The 16,541-nt window shown below is 26.5% G+C and overlaps 2 protein-coding genes across 4 annotated transcripts in view; one reads left to right on the plus strand and one right to left on the minus strand.

Moving 5' to 3' along the window:
* Positions 1-1,701, plus strand: part of LOC129976464 (DNA repair protein REV1-like) — a 37,671-nt gene extending 35,970 nt beyond the window's left edge. For both annotated transcript variants that reach the window (XM_056090063.1, XM_056090072.1), the window contains exon 19: positions 1,486-1,701. In XM_056090063.1, the coding sequence (XP_055946038.1) occupies positions 1,486-1,612 (127 nt within the window). In that variant the 3' untranslated portion in view covers positions 1,613-1,701. The remainder of the gene's footprint in view (positions 1-1,485) is intronic.
* Positions 1,691-16,541, minus strand: part of LOC129976475 (sprouty-related, EVH1 domain-containing protein 2-like) — a 177,078-nt gene continuing 162,227 nt past the window's right edge. For both annotated transcript variants that reach the window (XM_056090086.1, XM_056090092.1), the window contains 4 exons: positions 14,872-15,049; positions 14,409-14,577; positions 10,904-10,962; positions 1,691-8,920 (listed from right to left, as the gene is read on the minus strand). In XM_056090086.1, coding sequence (XP_055946061.1) covers positions 8,015-8,920; positions 10,904-10,962; positions 14,409-14,577; positions 14,872-15,049 — 1,312 coding nt within the window. In that variant the 3' untranslated portion in view covers positions 1,691-8,014. The remainder of the gene's footprint in view (positions 8,921-10,903; positions 10,963-14,408; positions 14,578-14,871; positions 15,050-16,541) is intronic.

The raw sequence follows: 16,541 nt of genomic DNA on the forward strand, positions 1-16,541 counted from the left end.
TGAATTGCCTTTAGCACACTTTCAGATATAAGCCAAGTCCATGCCATGTCATGTTGTGTACCATGTCATCTCTGTGTGCTTGTGGCCGTCCTACATGATAATAGGCAGGTCTACCAATTTTTCTGGTTCGTCAGTGTATGTATATATGGACATCATTACCAATGTCCACAATAAGGTTGACTCAGCAACTAATTAATTAGAAACTAACTAAATAATTAGAAAAATTAAATAATAATCAAATAACGTTTTAACTATAAGAAATAAACCTATTTTTTCAGTAGGAAAAATGCTTTAAATCATACAATAACTTTTTTTTCATCTATAAAATAATACTAAAAAAATTACGAATAAATTTTTATAGTTCCCCAGTTTTATATTGTATATATTAAAATATTATTGGTGTACTAATATTTTAACATAAGTAAGTCGACTCTTCTATGACTAAAACTGACCGAATTATGCAGCTTTAAGTTTCATTAATTTTGGCCAATCAATGACTGTGTCTAAGAAGCATAATTGATTGGCAAAACCTCCTTAAAATAAGCAGTAATATTGTCTGAAATAGTGACATTCAAAGCTTCATAAACTCATTCCATGTTGAATGAGTTTATGAAGTTATGAGTTTTTAATTTAAAATTTTAGCATTGTCAAGAATATTTTTTTAATTTAATTAACCACTTACGAGTTAACTCTGTCTTCATAATTGCAGCCTCAAATTGTCAGTCAACAATACGTTAATAAGGGCAAAGAACTGTTCAAATACTAATAGTGCAATTTTTACTTTCTCATATATGAAGTATAGAGAAAGTATTGTAATCGTCAAAAAATTCGAATACAAGGTTTTGAGGAATCTCCACGTTTTAGACCTCCAAGTTCGAAAAACACGTTTTGGGGAAATGTCTATCTGTGAAAAAGATAACTCTAAAACGCTTTCAGCCAAAGTATTCTTATGCCATGCAAAATGTTCTCTGGTATAACACCTTTATTAAAGCATAAGCGAGAAATATTTGTTGGAGCCATTTCGGCTGGTTTATTTCTATTGGGAATTTGTTGATTCCCGATTGAATGTAAGAAATAATTCTGTACTTCCTTTAGAGCATTTTTCAAATTGGAAATACTCTATAGTTAATCTCTTAAATCTAAAGTTTAATGATTAATGATTAGACTACAATTAAAGTGCTAACTGTATATACAGTTCCTCTGCAATAAATAGTAAGCGTTTTTTTTTTCTGGTATATCATTTTGATAAAAATTGTCATTACTTTAAAAAATGTGAAAATTTTATAAAGTGCAAAAGAATGTATTTATATTATTTGGAACTTTTACTGTAAAAATAATTACAATTATTTAATCTGATTATAATTTAGATATATTATCTTATAATTTAAATCCGATTTGACCACACTTCTTAAAATATTATTTATTTTAGATTGCATTAATTTATTTTTTTATTTTCTTATAAATTATTCTATGCTTTATTTACAGAATGGCTAAGAAGGCAAGTCTGAAGTGGAAAGATGTATATTTGAATGTATTTTCAAGTGTGCAAAGAAAAGTTATGTCAATACACAACCGATGCACTCTTATACTAAGTGATGAATTTCCAACATAAAATGTGAAGAAGCGATTTTTAGTATGTATATGCAATATAAAGATTGTATATTTCTGTATAAAGAATTATAAACATTCCAAATCTTTAAATGCCATTTATTCTTTTTTGGATATAATACATATTTTCTTTTGGTCAAAAGAAATTACTTACACTTTTCATGCATACATTTACAGACTTCTGTAGAGTAAATTACATCATACAGGTAAGTTAAACATTGTCTTTCAGTTAACATATAATAACAAACATATATTTCACAGGAAATGTAACTAGCAAAACAAAAATAGTGATTCTGAAACTTTTATATTCCATGTCCAATATTTTTAAGCACCTGTGTTTCAGTTCATGTAGAATATAATCAATATAAAAGTGATAAAAATACTTTGATTTACCATATTAAATTTTACGTACAATAAACTGTGTTAATTACAGTATTTAAAATGAAAAAAAAAAAAAAAATGCTTTTTATAAAAGTCTATTCATTCCAAAATGTACTAAAATGAAGAATGTCTGATATTAGTTTCTTAAATAGATTTCAGATTTAAGATACTTTATTATTTAGATAATATAAAAAATAGCAATACCATAACATTTTTTAGTTTTTTCCAGAAATAGCAGGTTAAAAATATTTCCATTCTATACACACTGCTTCTACAATTTGATATCTAAATCAGTAATTTTTATTCTATTTCACTATTTTAATACTATAAAAAAATATTTAATCATGAAAAAAAACATGCAAATTTCTTTTTAAAAATCTTTAAGAGAAAGGGTATTTGAATTGAATTAAACATAAAATGCATGATAATGGCTGATTTTCATTATGCAGAAAGGAGAAAAAGCATACTGCTTATAAAAGGAAGGAAAATCACAACTCTTTGTCATATTCTAATTTTTAAAAAAATTACACTACAGAGAGAAAATAAATTCTGAAATAAAGAGGAAAATAAAACAAATGTAATATAGAAAAGAGAATTTAAATTTAATCAGTTTTTTTAATGAAAATATGGAGAAATGGAACACTGAGGTATGAATCCATGATTCTCTACATTTTTAAATTCCTTTAATATATAAGAAATTTAAAAGCTGTTAGATAGCCTGTTTTTGTTGTTGTTGTTGTTTTATACATGAAAAAGAAAAACAATAATCATCATTGTGGATAAACAGTTATTAGAGACATAGAATTATGACAAAAACCAATTAATTTAAGCTCTGTTATTTACATGCATCAATTACTTAAAAAAAATTCTCTTTTATCCCGTTTCAGATAAAGAGATATGTAGATAAAGAACGAAAGAGATAAAAATTTGAGATAATATTAATACTTGCATATGATGATAGCATAATTATAAATAAATATTTCCTCATGAAAGCTTTTTAATACACTGTAACAAAAAAATTGACTAAAAATATCTTCCTAGAAAAAATGTATATTTATTTTTTTTACATATCTGTTATCTTCATTTTTTAGTCAACAATGTGGTGTTTTTTCAAACGAGCAATATATTTGAGAATAAATATACATATAACTTTGACTGTTCACATCTAATATAAGCAGTTGTTTTTTTAAAAAATCCATCCTCATCATTTTATGTTTAATCCAACTAATGTAACATTAATAAGGAGGTCCTAAAATTTGCCATTGCTTAATTTCCAGTAGCTCATAACTTCCACATAATTTTCAGTGGCATTGTATTTTGGCATGATAAATCATTAACTAATATTATTATGAAATGTGTTATAAAAATGCTTGATCTACATTTGACAAATAAATATAAAGCTAAATAAAGGAAAAAAGTTATATATATATATATATAATTAATATCTATCATAACTAAGCATAAGAAAAAAATTTCACTTACAATATTTTAGCTTTTTGTAGTTTCAATAAAAAAAAAAATCTAAATGAGATCTTATAATGTGATTTGTTTCTGTATCAGATAATTTCAAGATTCTGATTTTCAAATCTAGTGGCATAAAAAACTTTTACATAAAAAGGAATGGCATTCATCAAAATTCGAAAGCTATCTATTGTTAGCTTGATAAGAAGAATGTTAGTTTAGATGTACATTTTATCCAACTTATTTCTCAATTAGGCGATCAATTTGCAATAATCTATCATGTAATTTCAAACTGGAATGTCGAAACAACTAATGCCTAACTCTTATTTTCTAAAACAAAACTTTTTATTCAAACAAATTTTGCATTAATAACACTTTTCAGACATGGATAGATATAAAACTTAGAATCACTAGTTTTACTAGCAATAAACTGTTGAATATCATCATTTTAATCACTATGTACATAGTAATCATAAGGTTTTATATCATATTCTCATACAAGTATTAAACTTAAATATTTAACAAATACACAAACAGCAACAGATATTAGCAAAAGCATGCGACACATGATGAAATGATAGTTTTGATGAATGCTGTACTCATGAGGGAAATTTGCTTTTCCCATACCTGTAATAAATTTATTTCAAATAAATTCAAACTGATTTGTTGCTACAAAATGTTCCATGCTTATTATAACTATATGGAAGCGTATGGTGAATTAAATAAAATTAGTGAACTCAACATTTTTGTCCCTTAAAACTATTTACATTGGAATTATTAATACATTGCAAACTCATGAATTCTCATATACTTTGAGATTTTTCCCCCTTTAAACAAGATTTTACATCCACTTCATTATCAATAACATATTGTCATCAAAAATAAGAAATCTGAATATCATTGTTGATTGAGCAGACCAAGTTTCATATCTTAAAAGGCATATTTCTAAAAATTATATTCTAAGTGTAATTCAAGTCAGCTGACAATAACAAATTAACCTAAAATTCAAAGTGAAACCACTCATAAGTTGTATCTTTTCAACTGGCTCTCAAATAATGAATTAAACTGAGCAATTTACTAAATTTTTTAAAAAATCTAGGCATGCAAAAAAAAATTATTAAAAACCACAGGAAATAACGTATTTAATTTATTGAAAAAAAAACTGAATTGCTTTAATACTGAATATATATAATTTTTTAATGTACATTATATGTATGTATAATTCATTGTCAGAATAAATCAGGTTAGTTTGAAATCTTTAATTTCTATCATAAAAATAAAAAAAATTACTGCATTTTCAATAACAAACAAAAAATGTATTGCAATTCCCTTCCATCAAATAAGTGTCAATCTAAAATCAGTTTTAAGGAATAAGTAAACTATTTAAATTAGTAAACTCTTATAAAAATATATGGATATTAAGTTTTCGTTAACCATAACAATGTTTTTTGGTATGTTCATGATATCTTGAAAATCATGCATAATTCTACCTAAAATTAATATACTTTAAATATCCTGTCCATATTTGATTAATATCTGAAAATGGTAAATATTCAATTCCTTTGTGTCACATATTTAGATTTACAGAATAAAATAAGTTTGAGAAGTTAAAAAATTAGTAAAAATCTACAAAATATAGATACAAAAAATCATCATTAATATTTTCTCAGAAGTTTATAATTAAAAATTCTTTAAGATGCAGAACATTAAATTTTCACCATATGGGAGCAGTAATGACTTTAATACAATTGATCAAAAATTGAAAATTAAAACAATTTTCCATGAGTGTCAGCACAAAACCACTATGTCTGTACTATTCAGTCCTAAAGAAAATGATGCAATTTAAAGATGCTTTTATTTAATGGGAAGTAATTTTTAACAAATCAATAAAAATAGTTTTGTTTTCACTCATTTTATCCAAGAACAGTTTTGAAAAATTAATGCACTAGACAGATGAAACTTTCCAAAGTACTAAGATTAAAATAACGAGGATTCCTTTCTCTACCAAATTCTTTTTGAAGTTTGTTCAAACTGTCAATTTTATCCATAAATCAAAGTACAAGCCTAAAATTTACTACTGCATTGAAAATTGCATTTTTCGGTTAATTTTAAATACGAGATCAATTTTGCATTTTATAAGAATTAAACATGCTCAAATAATTTCATATTATGAGACATACTCTTGATAGCATCATAAATTTAGAAATTACACTTCTTAATTTCTTTCAGAAGCATACTGCAAATCAATGTTGCTCTGCTTTTTAATTTACCTAAAATTGAGAAGAACGATTTTATTTTTATAAACAATATTCTGATTAATGTAACTTCTTATAGAAAACTTCTTATCTTATTCAAAAACTCACTTTTAATATCCCTAATTATCATAATTATAAAGCATTTTTTTTAATTAAAATAATATGGATTCATCAATTTTTTAAAATAATTTTAAAATCTTATGGTGCCATCCCAAATGTACAGAAAAAAGAAACTCTATGGTACAAGTCTGAACTTTAAAAAAAAATCACAATAAATAAAAGGAAATTAAATATTCCTATACAGTAGCATTAGTATAAATAATAGAATTTTTTGTCCATAAAGTTAAGCATACAAAAAATAAATTATTAATAAATATTAAAGTTATAAATTATTAATAAATAAATATTAAAGTTCCATAAATTTTACTCCTTTATAAAATGAAACAGGAAACCACATATAATTAAAGGATTTATAACTTTATTTATATAGAAAGGAGAATAATGACAATATCAGATGAGATGTTCAAGCAATCATTTATTTAACATTAAACAGTAAAAAAAAAAAAAAAAAATCACCATTGTAATTTTCAACTAGATGTACTTTTTTAATATAATTTTTACATATATAAAAACAAACTTCTGAGAAATGATTGATGAAAAAAAAATTTAAATGCAGCAATAACAAAAAATATACAAATATTATATATGTATATATATATTCTTCATCCTCTTATTTTCAGCAAAATACATTCATGATTAGAAAAATTTAATATGTGCTTGGATTAAATTTCCTTTTTCTTTGATTTTTGAGCAAAATAGACATTTGTTGTTAACTATGTTCTTGCATGTTACTATGTTGAGGGATATTATTAGTGGAAATAACAGATTAATTTTTCATGTCCATGTTACTTTGGCACGCACTTATTTTAAAACACCTTTCAAATTCAAATAGGAGGGAATGAGTCTATATACAAAATTTATGTACTTAAAAAATGTAAAATATGAGACTCGATCTTTACAGCATGAACGATACACACACATCAAGTTGCTTAACTTCTAGACAAGTTGTATGTTTCTTGATATACAACTACTACAAAGCAAAATTGCAACTTTAAGCACAAGTGTGTAACTTACAAAAAATGTAACAAAGAACTTGAATAGATAAATTTATATATAATAATAAAATTTATTCATGTCCAATAAATATGAATAGAAATATTTTGTATTATCTTTTATAATATCTTTTTTATTTCTTGTATTTAATAATCTATAATACTTAGTCATTCAAGAATTAATAAAATATTGGTCTGCCAACTCCCAAATCAGGCAAAATTTGTAATTTTAAAGTATATAAAATAGTATTAACATGATAATCTTGTTACATTTTTAATTCACAGGAAATAATCGAGGAAGAAATTCATTTGAATTTTTTCCTGTAATAAGCAACTAGCAAAAAGAGATAAAATACCACTGGAATAATATTTTAAGTATTATATTATCAAAAGCCTCCATTTATAATAAATGGAGATGTGACATTTATGCAGTATGTATAAAACAAAATCAAAAGGAGATGATGGACTGACTAGTTTCAAGACATGCCATTTCAAAATTTTGTAACAACATTAGACAATATACAATTGTCTATGCAATGAGTGGTTTAAAAATGTACATACATGAAATTAAAAATCTTTACAATTATTTATAATACAATAAAAAAAAAGTACATTTAACCATTGAAAATGTGGCCAGTTCATAAAACAAAAATCTCCATACAACAAAAGTTCTGAAATTGTAAACAAATAAAGCCTTATTTTGATTATTTTTTTGTTTTGTTTTTAAAAGAGCTCCAAGTGGTTGGTTAGGAAGGAAGAAAAAAAAAATCCAAATATTTAAAACTGTTTATAACAAAAAAAGAGCACAGATTAACATATTTATACTCCTTTAAGAAAAGGAGGGGTTTCAGATTAATTTAATAAACATATTTTTTACAATGCTTTTTTTCCCATGTTTTTCAAAAAAATATATCAAGCTCTTAAAAACCCAATATCCCTTTTTATGATACATTATATATATATATATATCAAACTTCATAATATATATTTTTTTACACTGCAGCAACACTTTAATTTTAGTTATTTACTTTTATTTGCAATGCACAGATCACATTTAAACATGGCAACACATAACAAAACTCTTCATGGCAGATGAAAATAATGCTTTTCCCAAGTAGCATCTTGTCAAAGAGCAATGCCATTCCAAAATAACCTTCTCGTTCAATTATATTTTAACCATATACACAACTGTCAGAATCAGGCAGGATCATGCTTACTACCACACATCCCGCACCTTATTCCACAGCGATGACAAGCACGAAAGGGTAAATAGCACCACAGACAGGGCACAAAAATTGACAGCACGGCCAGAGCTGTCCACCTCTTAGGACAGTGCCCATCTGACATGTCACAAGAGCAGGGATGCGGGCTAAAGTCCCCTTCACTGTCTGACATACAATGATACAACATACACTGAGCACATTTGATGCAAGAAGCTTTATTTATGCACTTTAGCACTGCATCAGGACCATATTCACAACTACCACGGCAATTATCCTCAGGAGAATACATTTCTAAACAATGACGACACTGCGCACGCGCAACAGTGAGGTTTTTGCGAGTATCTTTCCTCCATCTACTGTCTTTTTTCTTTGCTTTCACTGGCAGCCTTGGAGCCATCTGGCAGTTGAAAACATCAAAGTTTTGGGGTTTCTTCAAGCTACCAAGAGTGTCTCGGCTGCCAGATTTCCCAAAGCTGTCCACCACAGGGTATGAATAATCGTGCTCAGTCCTGCAACCCTTGTCTCGGGATAGCTGCACATAGGAATTCATTTCCCCAGTAATTTCAATTTTTTCAAAATCTCCCAGATAATCTTTTCTAGGGACTCTAGAAGAATCCTTAGTCCAGGCATCATCATGTCGACTTCTCTGGGTGGGATCTGGGACATACCCGCCAATGTTGTTGTTGCTGGATGGGTTGATTCCTGCAGGGAAACGGGGCGAGCGGATGAAGTTCATGCGTTGAAGGTGGTGGTGATTAGCATGGGGATGGGTGTAGGGTGAAGCTGCGGGATCCAAACTCTGGAGGGGATGTCGAAAAGAGCCACCACTGAAAGAGCTGGACCCAGAGGAAGAGTGTGAGTCAATAGGAAGCTCCAATGTCTAAAAGACAAAAAGAAATCATTGACACAAATTCAAAGCTATTGGCAAGTGCATTAAAACATTTAAAAATGAATCAAGATTTGTAGCAGGATAGAATTTATTTTAACACTTTAAAATTTCTCATCAAAATACTTCGCTGGATCTAAATAGTAAGAAAAACTTGCATTATTGAAAGAAAACCTATATATTTTTTTTTGAAATATCAACATATAATATTTTAAAATGGAATATCTAGCGTATTGCAATTCAATTTTATTTATTAACATTGATGTTGGGATAAAATAAAATTACACACACATAATTCCTTGTTTTCAAAATATTTCAGAAATCCTGAATATTATTCAAAATATGTATAAATGGGTAGTAAATATATTTTCATAACTGAAAATTGACAGTTGAATTTAATGGCTGCTACATCCTATTCATTATTACCAAATGCTTTATGGCATTTTTATCACTTTCAACGGTAAATTTTAGAATAATTAAACAAATTGTACAGTGTAAGTACTAATTGGAGAGGTTCGATAATGATGACAGACCTTTTTTGTATTTTAAAGAATTTATTGTTTCTCCGCTTTCGGGAGTTGGATTGAGCCTTGCCTTTCGGCGTTGCTGCTTCGTCGATGATGTTACAAAGACTGATGGTTTTTTACATGTGCCGCTGGAGGGCGTTACAAGTGAGAGGCGGGGCAACATGCTTACGTAACACTAATATTTACCCGAGTTTAAGCATACATAATTGTAAAAAAATCCATCTAATTTGTCACATAATTTAGAGATATAATGTTCACTCCTTTATGTAGGCAAAATTTTATACCTTATTATTTTATTCTCTACTAATGTATAACGGGAAGGGAAGTAAATTCATTCAATACAGGCATATAATGGCTATCAATTAAAAACTACTTTGAAATATTTAAAATATCTCAAAAACTTGTAACATACAAGAATGGCTCATGTACAATAATTAGATGGTATTTAGCTGCATTGCAAGATAATACATTATTCATCACATACATTTTTACTTTTTGAAATTAAAATTAATATTAAACAGCATAGCAGTTAATAAAATATTTTATTAATAACAATTCCAAATCCATACATGCATTTTTTTTTTTTTTTTTTTTTGTAAATGGAAGATTGAATGGAAGATTTTTCTATTTACTTACTAGAAAATTTTACAATTTAACTAATATAAAAAAAGTATATAATCAAATGCTACTTATTGGTATTATTAAAAATAATCTACATAAAGTACATCTTTCTTATTCTCTTTTCTGTGAAAAGATTGATGGCTTTTAAGTTCAATTTATATTTCAGAAAATGTTTTGATCCATTGAAATCATTCCTAGCACACATTCTAATTCACAATGTATCTTGAAATTAATTTTATTTGTTACACTAATACAAAGCTGAAATTTGGCTCTGAAGTGATCATGGAAATTGAAAGCTGAAGAAAATTATTAATTAATCATATAATATTTATTCATCAGCATGTGCTATAATGTTTTTCATGGAATTAAAATCACAGCTATTCTTAAATTGTTGAGCTTCTTAATTCTACATCATATCTTATTCTTCAAGATTGCATGCAAATCAAAAGCTTGAGCATAATAATTTTGTGACAGAAATTTTATGACCACCTACTTTTACTTTTCAGGTCCCTCAACATTTACTAAAAAAATGCTGCAATTGCAATTTGAATTTTTTTAACAATAAAACTAATAATACTTTTTTTTATTTTTATACACATAATTTAATTTAAACAATCAACTTCCGAGATAAAAAAAAAGTTACACAATTCCATACCAAATTTCTTATTAAAAGTGAAAAATCATCTGTATAATAAATTATGTATATGACTTGATAGCTTTTGGAATTACATTTGATTCACCTTTTTACTGATTCATAAGTAATTGTTGAAATACCTTTTTATTGAATACATTTTTAAATGCTACAAAGTTATAAATTATTTAAACTTACCATGAATACATCATCTTCACCAATGTCTGAATCATGGAAATTGGGAAAGTCACCAATACCTGAAATAAGATTTTTTTTTTTTTTTTAATATACTTGGTAAAATTCAGAATTTACAAACATTTCAACTGATTCAGCTAATAAATTGCATTAAACCACATTTTATTTCACAAATAAGCAAAACTAGATACATCAGTATTCCAATTCATTAACATGAAATATATATTCATGTCACATCAATTCTGATCATCTTTATATTTAGTGATAAACTACACAGAATAAAGTATGAAACAATTGCTCAACAGTAAAATCTCATAATTTTGTCCCTTAAATCATAACAGAAATAATCTTAAAACAGTTGAATATAACTCACCCAGTGCCCAGAAAAGCAGCATGAAAAATAAATGTGTAGTGATTAGAGTCCAATAAAAAATGACTCGCATTAAATATATGTACAAGTTTAAAAAATGTAAAATCATTGAAGAATAAATCAAATTAAATATATTCTACAAGAAAATAATAAATATAACAAAATAAACAATCATGTTTTGCTTTCAAAGAGATCTAAATATGAACAGTTAAAAAGGATATTAAAAATTTAATGTTTTAAAAACTGTTTTAAGTACTGTTAAGTACTGTTTAAAACTGTTTATTGTACAAAAGAAATTAAATTATTCTACTTAGATATGTTAATTCTAAAAATATCAGCTGGAAAATAAATATTTGCTTATTTCATATTAATATATGCATGCTTTGATAAATAAATCAAATAATGCAAAAATTACAAATTATGAGCAAGTTGTAAAAGGCGAATTGGGAGTATTGATTGGAATTGGAGTAATAATATGTGCAAAAAGTACAATATTTGAATAGTATAAGTAATGTCTTTTAATAATGGAATTTCTAAACAATTAAATGAAACATAACTAATTTAAAGTTTACCTAAAAACTACAAAACAAAAATATTTTAACTATATAGTAATTTCTCCATATAATGTCCATATGTTTAGTTATTTAAAGCTAGCACTTTGTGAGAAAAAATTATATTAATAGTTATTAGGTATTAAACAGATATTACATCATACATCAACTGTTTAGAATTAACAGATATTAAATAGTTGATGTATTAACAAGGAACTTACATAAATAACTTTGTAATCATTCTTTTAAAAAGCTATCCGATATTATGAACAAAAAGGCAATGATTGTGAATCTAATGAAAATGATTTATTCACAGAATAACTAGGATTCAGAATATGTTGAAAATCAGCAAAATTACAAATGTAGCTCATGCAACACTAACCATAACTGACTGATGATGTCGAGACAGTGCCCTCTGGAACCTTGTGGCACTATGACTAGAGATGGCATGTGCTACATGCTTTAATCTATACTCTTATACATATAAATCATATAATTATTCTAAAATTGTGTATGTAAATTACCTGTGTGTAATGTAATCTTAAATAAATAACTGTTGCAATAATTCACTTTTTAATGAACCCCTTAATGATACTACACACACAAAAAGAATCATTTAAAAACCACAAAGATTTCTGCACACATATTATTCTAAATGGATGCTTTATATCCAGCTGATTTTTTAATTCCCTCTCAAAATTAAATTTTTTTCCCTCAAAACTTAGAATTTGTAAATCTCATAAAACAGGAGCAAAAATTTTTAAATAAGTATCTAAAATATTTATGAAAAAAGAATAATACCTGCAACAACAAAAAAATCCTTACGTTTTATCCTGTAGCAACCTTTTTTTTAAATATTTAAGATATCTGCCCACATTATATAATGACTATTTGACAAACATGTAAAACATCACCCATACATTTAGGCCTTAAAAGAGTTTTAAAATCTATTAAACTTCTTGCATATACTGAGCATGTCAGAAACTAGGATGATAAGCAGTTGTTAATTAATATTATTGATTGATTATGGAATAGAATATTTTCTTATAAGAATATAAGAAAAAGAATTTTTAGCTAAAATAAATTGGCATATTCCAATGAATTTAAAATGCAACTTAGTTTCAATTGAAGATTAAAAAAACTAAAGAGCTAAGAAAATGAAATTGCTTTAAACATAATTCTGTAAAGGAATGTTCATAAAAGAATCATTTCTGTTTTCAAATCAAATACATGAAAACATAATAAAATATAAATAATGACAAAATTAGTGTTAGAAAACTTTTGGAAACATTATATAAAAATTGCTTTCATCATAAGATGTTATTTAAATTTGTATCTCAACAGGAGACAAAATTTCTTTGGAATACAGACAAATACCTTGAGAACTTACCAAGAACTTACACATTAAGAAAATTCTTAAAATATTCATAATATTATATTATATTCAAGTAGATCTCATCCAATTATATTTTACATATAAAACACTCACTAATTATATTTTACATATGAAAAAATTAAAAAAATTTTTAAACCTCAATTAAGAGAAAACTAAACAAGAACTTCTTCAATTACCTTCCTTATGAACATAATATTTGTTGCGTCCTTTTTTAGCAAAATTGTCTTCATCCATAATGAAAGCACAAAAGATTAATGTAATATTAAAATTACATAGTTAGTACTAATTACTCTAACACTACAATATCAGATTTCAGACATCATATAAAAAAACATCAACAAGCAAAATAAAAGCAGACTAATAACAATACTCTTTTAATAGATAAGTCAACTTTTCCTATTCTTCAACTTAAACAATTCTCTCCCACCCCCTGACAAATTACAATTAATTTTAAAATCCTGTTTGGCTATCAATTCCAAATGACTGGTCACTTGGTGATAACTCAAATATATGAGAAGTAATAATACATAACTTCATACTTTACATTGAATTTTCTAAAACTGATATAAAAGACAAATAGAAATACTCCTCTAGCAATCAAGTCCACTTTTATTCCTCCACTTTCAAAGCAGTTAATTGCTTTTAAAAATTCAACAAATTTATCAAACTTCACTATTTTAATTATGTCAAAATTCATTTAAAAGTCTTGCTATGCAGTTATCAATTCTAAGTCACTGGCCAGTTGGAAATCATTTAAATAGTCACAAGAAGTAATAATACATAGATTTGTAAAATAATTTATTATAATTTTATATTCTATTATGGAATCTTTCCAAGCAATATTGAAAGATTTTCTATAGCTTCACTTTAGATGGCAATTAGAAATCCAGAAGCATACTTGGTTTATATATTGGATTTTAAACATAACTGATCAAATACAAAATTAAAACACCATCTCTCCCTTCAAATACATCATTTTCTTTTCTTTGGGGGATACTCTATTATTTTTTTTTCTTTCTTCTGGGGAGCGATAGGAGATGGGGGTTAAATTATCAAATATCCCATTCCAAAACATAATATAAAATTCAGTTCCTTATAGTTTAAATTGTATTACAAAGTAGATAGATGGAGATTGGATAATTTAAATATGATGCTGAAATATTTCTTTACAATTCAAAGTGCATAACATACCATCAGAAAGATCTTCAATGGCCATTCTGACACCTTTGTCAAATGCTCTTGCATCGGCAGCAGTTTGGAAGGTTAGGCCAAATTTCTTGTCTCCAGTACGCCAATGATGAAAGGTAGGCATGACTTTGTTGTACTGGAAATCTTTCTTTATGGTACAACTGAGGACAACCTGTGCAGAAGTACACATCAGCATTTCATTTTCACAAAAAAGTAAAAATAAATAGCAAAAGAAACAAGTTTGAAATATTAGTTTAAATTTTTAAAAAACAAAAAATTATACATAAAATTTAATTATGAACAAAAATAAAATAAAAAATATTTTTATTAACATAAAGAGAATTATATGTTAAAGGAAAGTCTCAAGACAAATTCAGAATATTTTTAAATTAACAAAACTAGACTTTTCTTAAAATCAAGTACTTAAAAGACGGTTCAAAATTACATCTGATAAAACTATACTTACTGACTGATCAGCTAATCTCTTTCCATATATTAGATATTCTACTTTATCGTCTTCACCGGATACTGATCCTTTGCACACAGAAACATAACTCAAACCTCCAGCTCCCATTGGTACCCAGCCACCAGTCGAGTCATCCCGGGTCATAACCTGGGCACGCACTCGCACCAGATAGTTCCCACTAAAAATAAACAAATTGTTCATTATTCATGCAAACAAAGTATTAAACACAATACACTAAAAAAAATTAATGAATACATACAATTCTAGATTCATAACAAAATCATACTTGATAATTCGACATAAAAAACTATTTTTTACATTAAAAAACAAATATAAATAGTTAAAAAATTCATTAAGAAGCAAGTTCTCATAAACAGTGGAAGAAAATTTTTCATTATTCCGATTATTCTTTCAAAATATAATCAATATACCTACAATAATGGCCAAAATTGTGGAAATTTTGTAGAAGTAGTACATTTGATGGCTCGTAAAATAATGTTTTTAGCAATATACTAAAGGTATGCACCATTTTAAAAATAATTTAACCACGAATATAACACACTGAATTATGTTCCTTTAATTATTTTTTAAGTAGTAGCTAAATAACAAGAAAAAAAGAAGCACATCTTATTTACATTGATTCATTTAAATATATCATTAAAAAATATTTTTTTATTCATTTATGTAGCCATAGAGCACAAGTTTTTAGAAAGCCAATAAAGTACCTCATTATCAAAAGAGTTAAGCAATTTACACCATGTTTTGGAGTTAACAGGTGTGTTTGTGTGTTTGCTTTCCATGATTGCAATAAGTCACTGTTTGTTATTATTCCTTCATTTTGTAAATTATCTAAACATATAAATTTTTTAAAAAAAAATTGCACGAAAAATTGACAAGTTACCAAAAAAAAAAGTTATGTAAAAATTTACTGTTAATAAAGCTTCATTTATAATTAAGTTAGAAATTTGGTTGAAAATCTAATAAATGTGGCATTTTTATATAAGGAAACCCAATCACTAAAAAATCAAATTGCTAAAGACACAATTTTTACAGTTGCACAATATCAAGTGATGAAAGAATAATTAAGATTATATGAGACAGTAAAAAATCATTTGAATATATACAAAATGAAATGGCACAATTCAATCTGACATAGAATGCAAGGACCATTCAATTCAAATTCCTGGAATCAGATCTAAATGCATAAATTCAATTAAAAAAAGCAATTTTTAAATCTGGAATAAAGATTGAAAAGATTAAACTGAGCAAAATCTAATTGAACAACACAATTTGGAATGATGAGACCAAAATTTCACTATTCGTTTTGATACAATAAAATAAATAAGAACAGAAGAAAATTCCCTATCTTACTGCACTACACCTACTATAAAACATCCAGTTAATATCATAATACGTCATTATGACAGCAAAAACCATGGGTAGAATTAGTGTGATTAACAGGAATATAAATGTTTGAAAAAACAAATAAAATAGCTATTTCTAAACATGTGATCTTTTCCCACATAATGAAGAATTTATATTTTTTCAGGATGTTGCAATAAAATGTAAAAACTAATTACAAGATAATCATACTTCAGTACTAGAATGGTCTGATAATAGATAGCCCTGCTCTCAATTCAGTCAAAATGATATGGAGCAGACTAAAGAAA

The sequence above is a fragment of the Argiope bruennichi genome, chromosome 1 (genome assembly GCF_947563725.1).
Source record: "Argiope bruennichi chromosome 1, qqArgBrue1.1, whole genome shotgun sequence".
Lineage (NCBI taxonomy): Eukaryota > Metazoa > Arthropoda > Arachnida > Araneae > Araneidae > Argiope > Argiope bruennichi.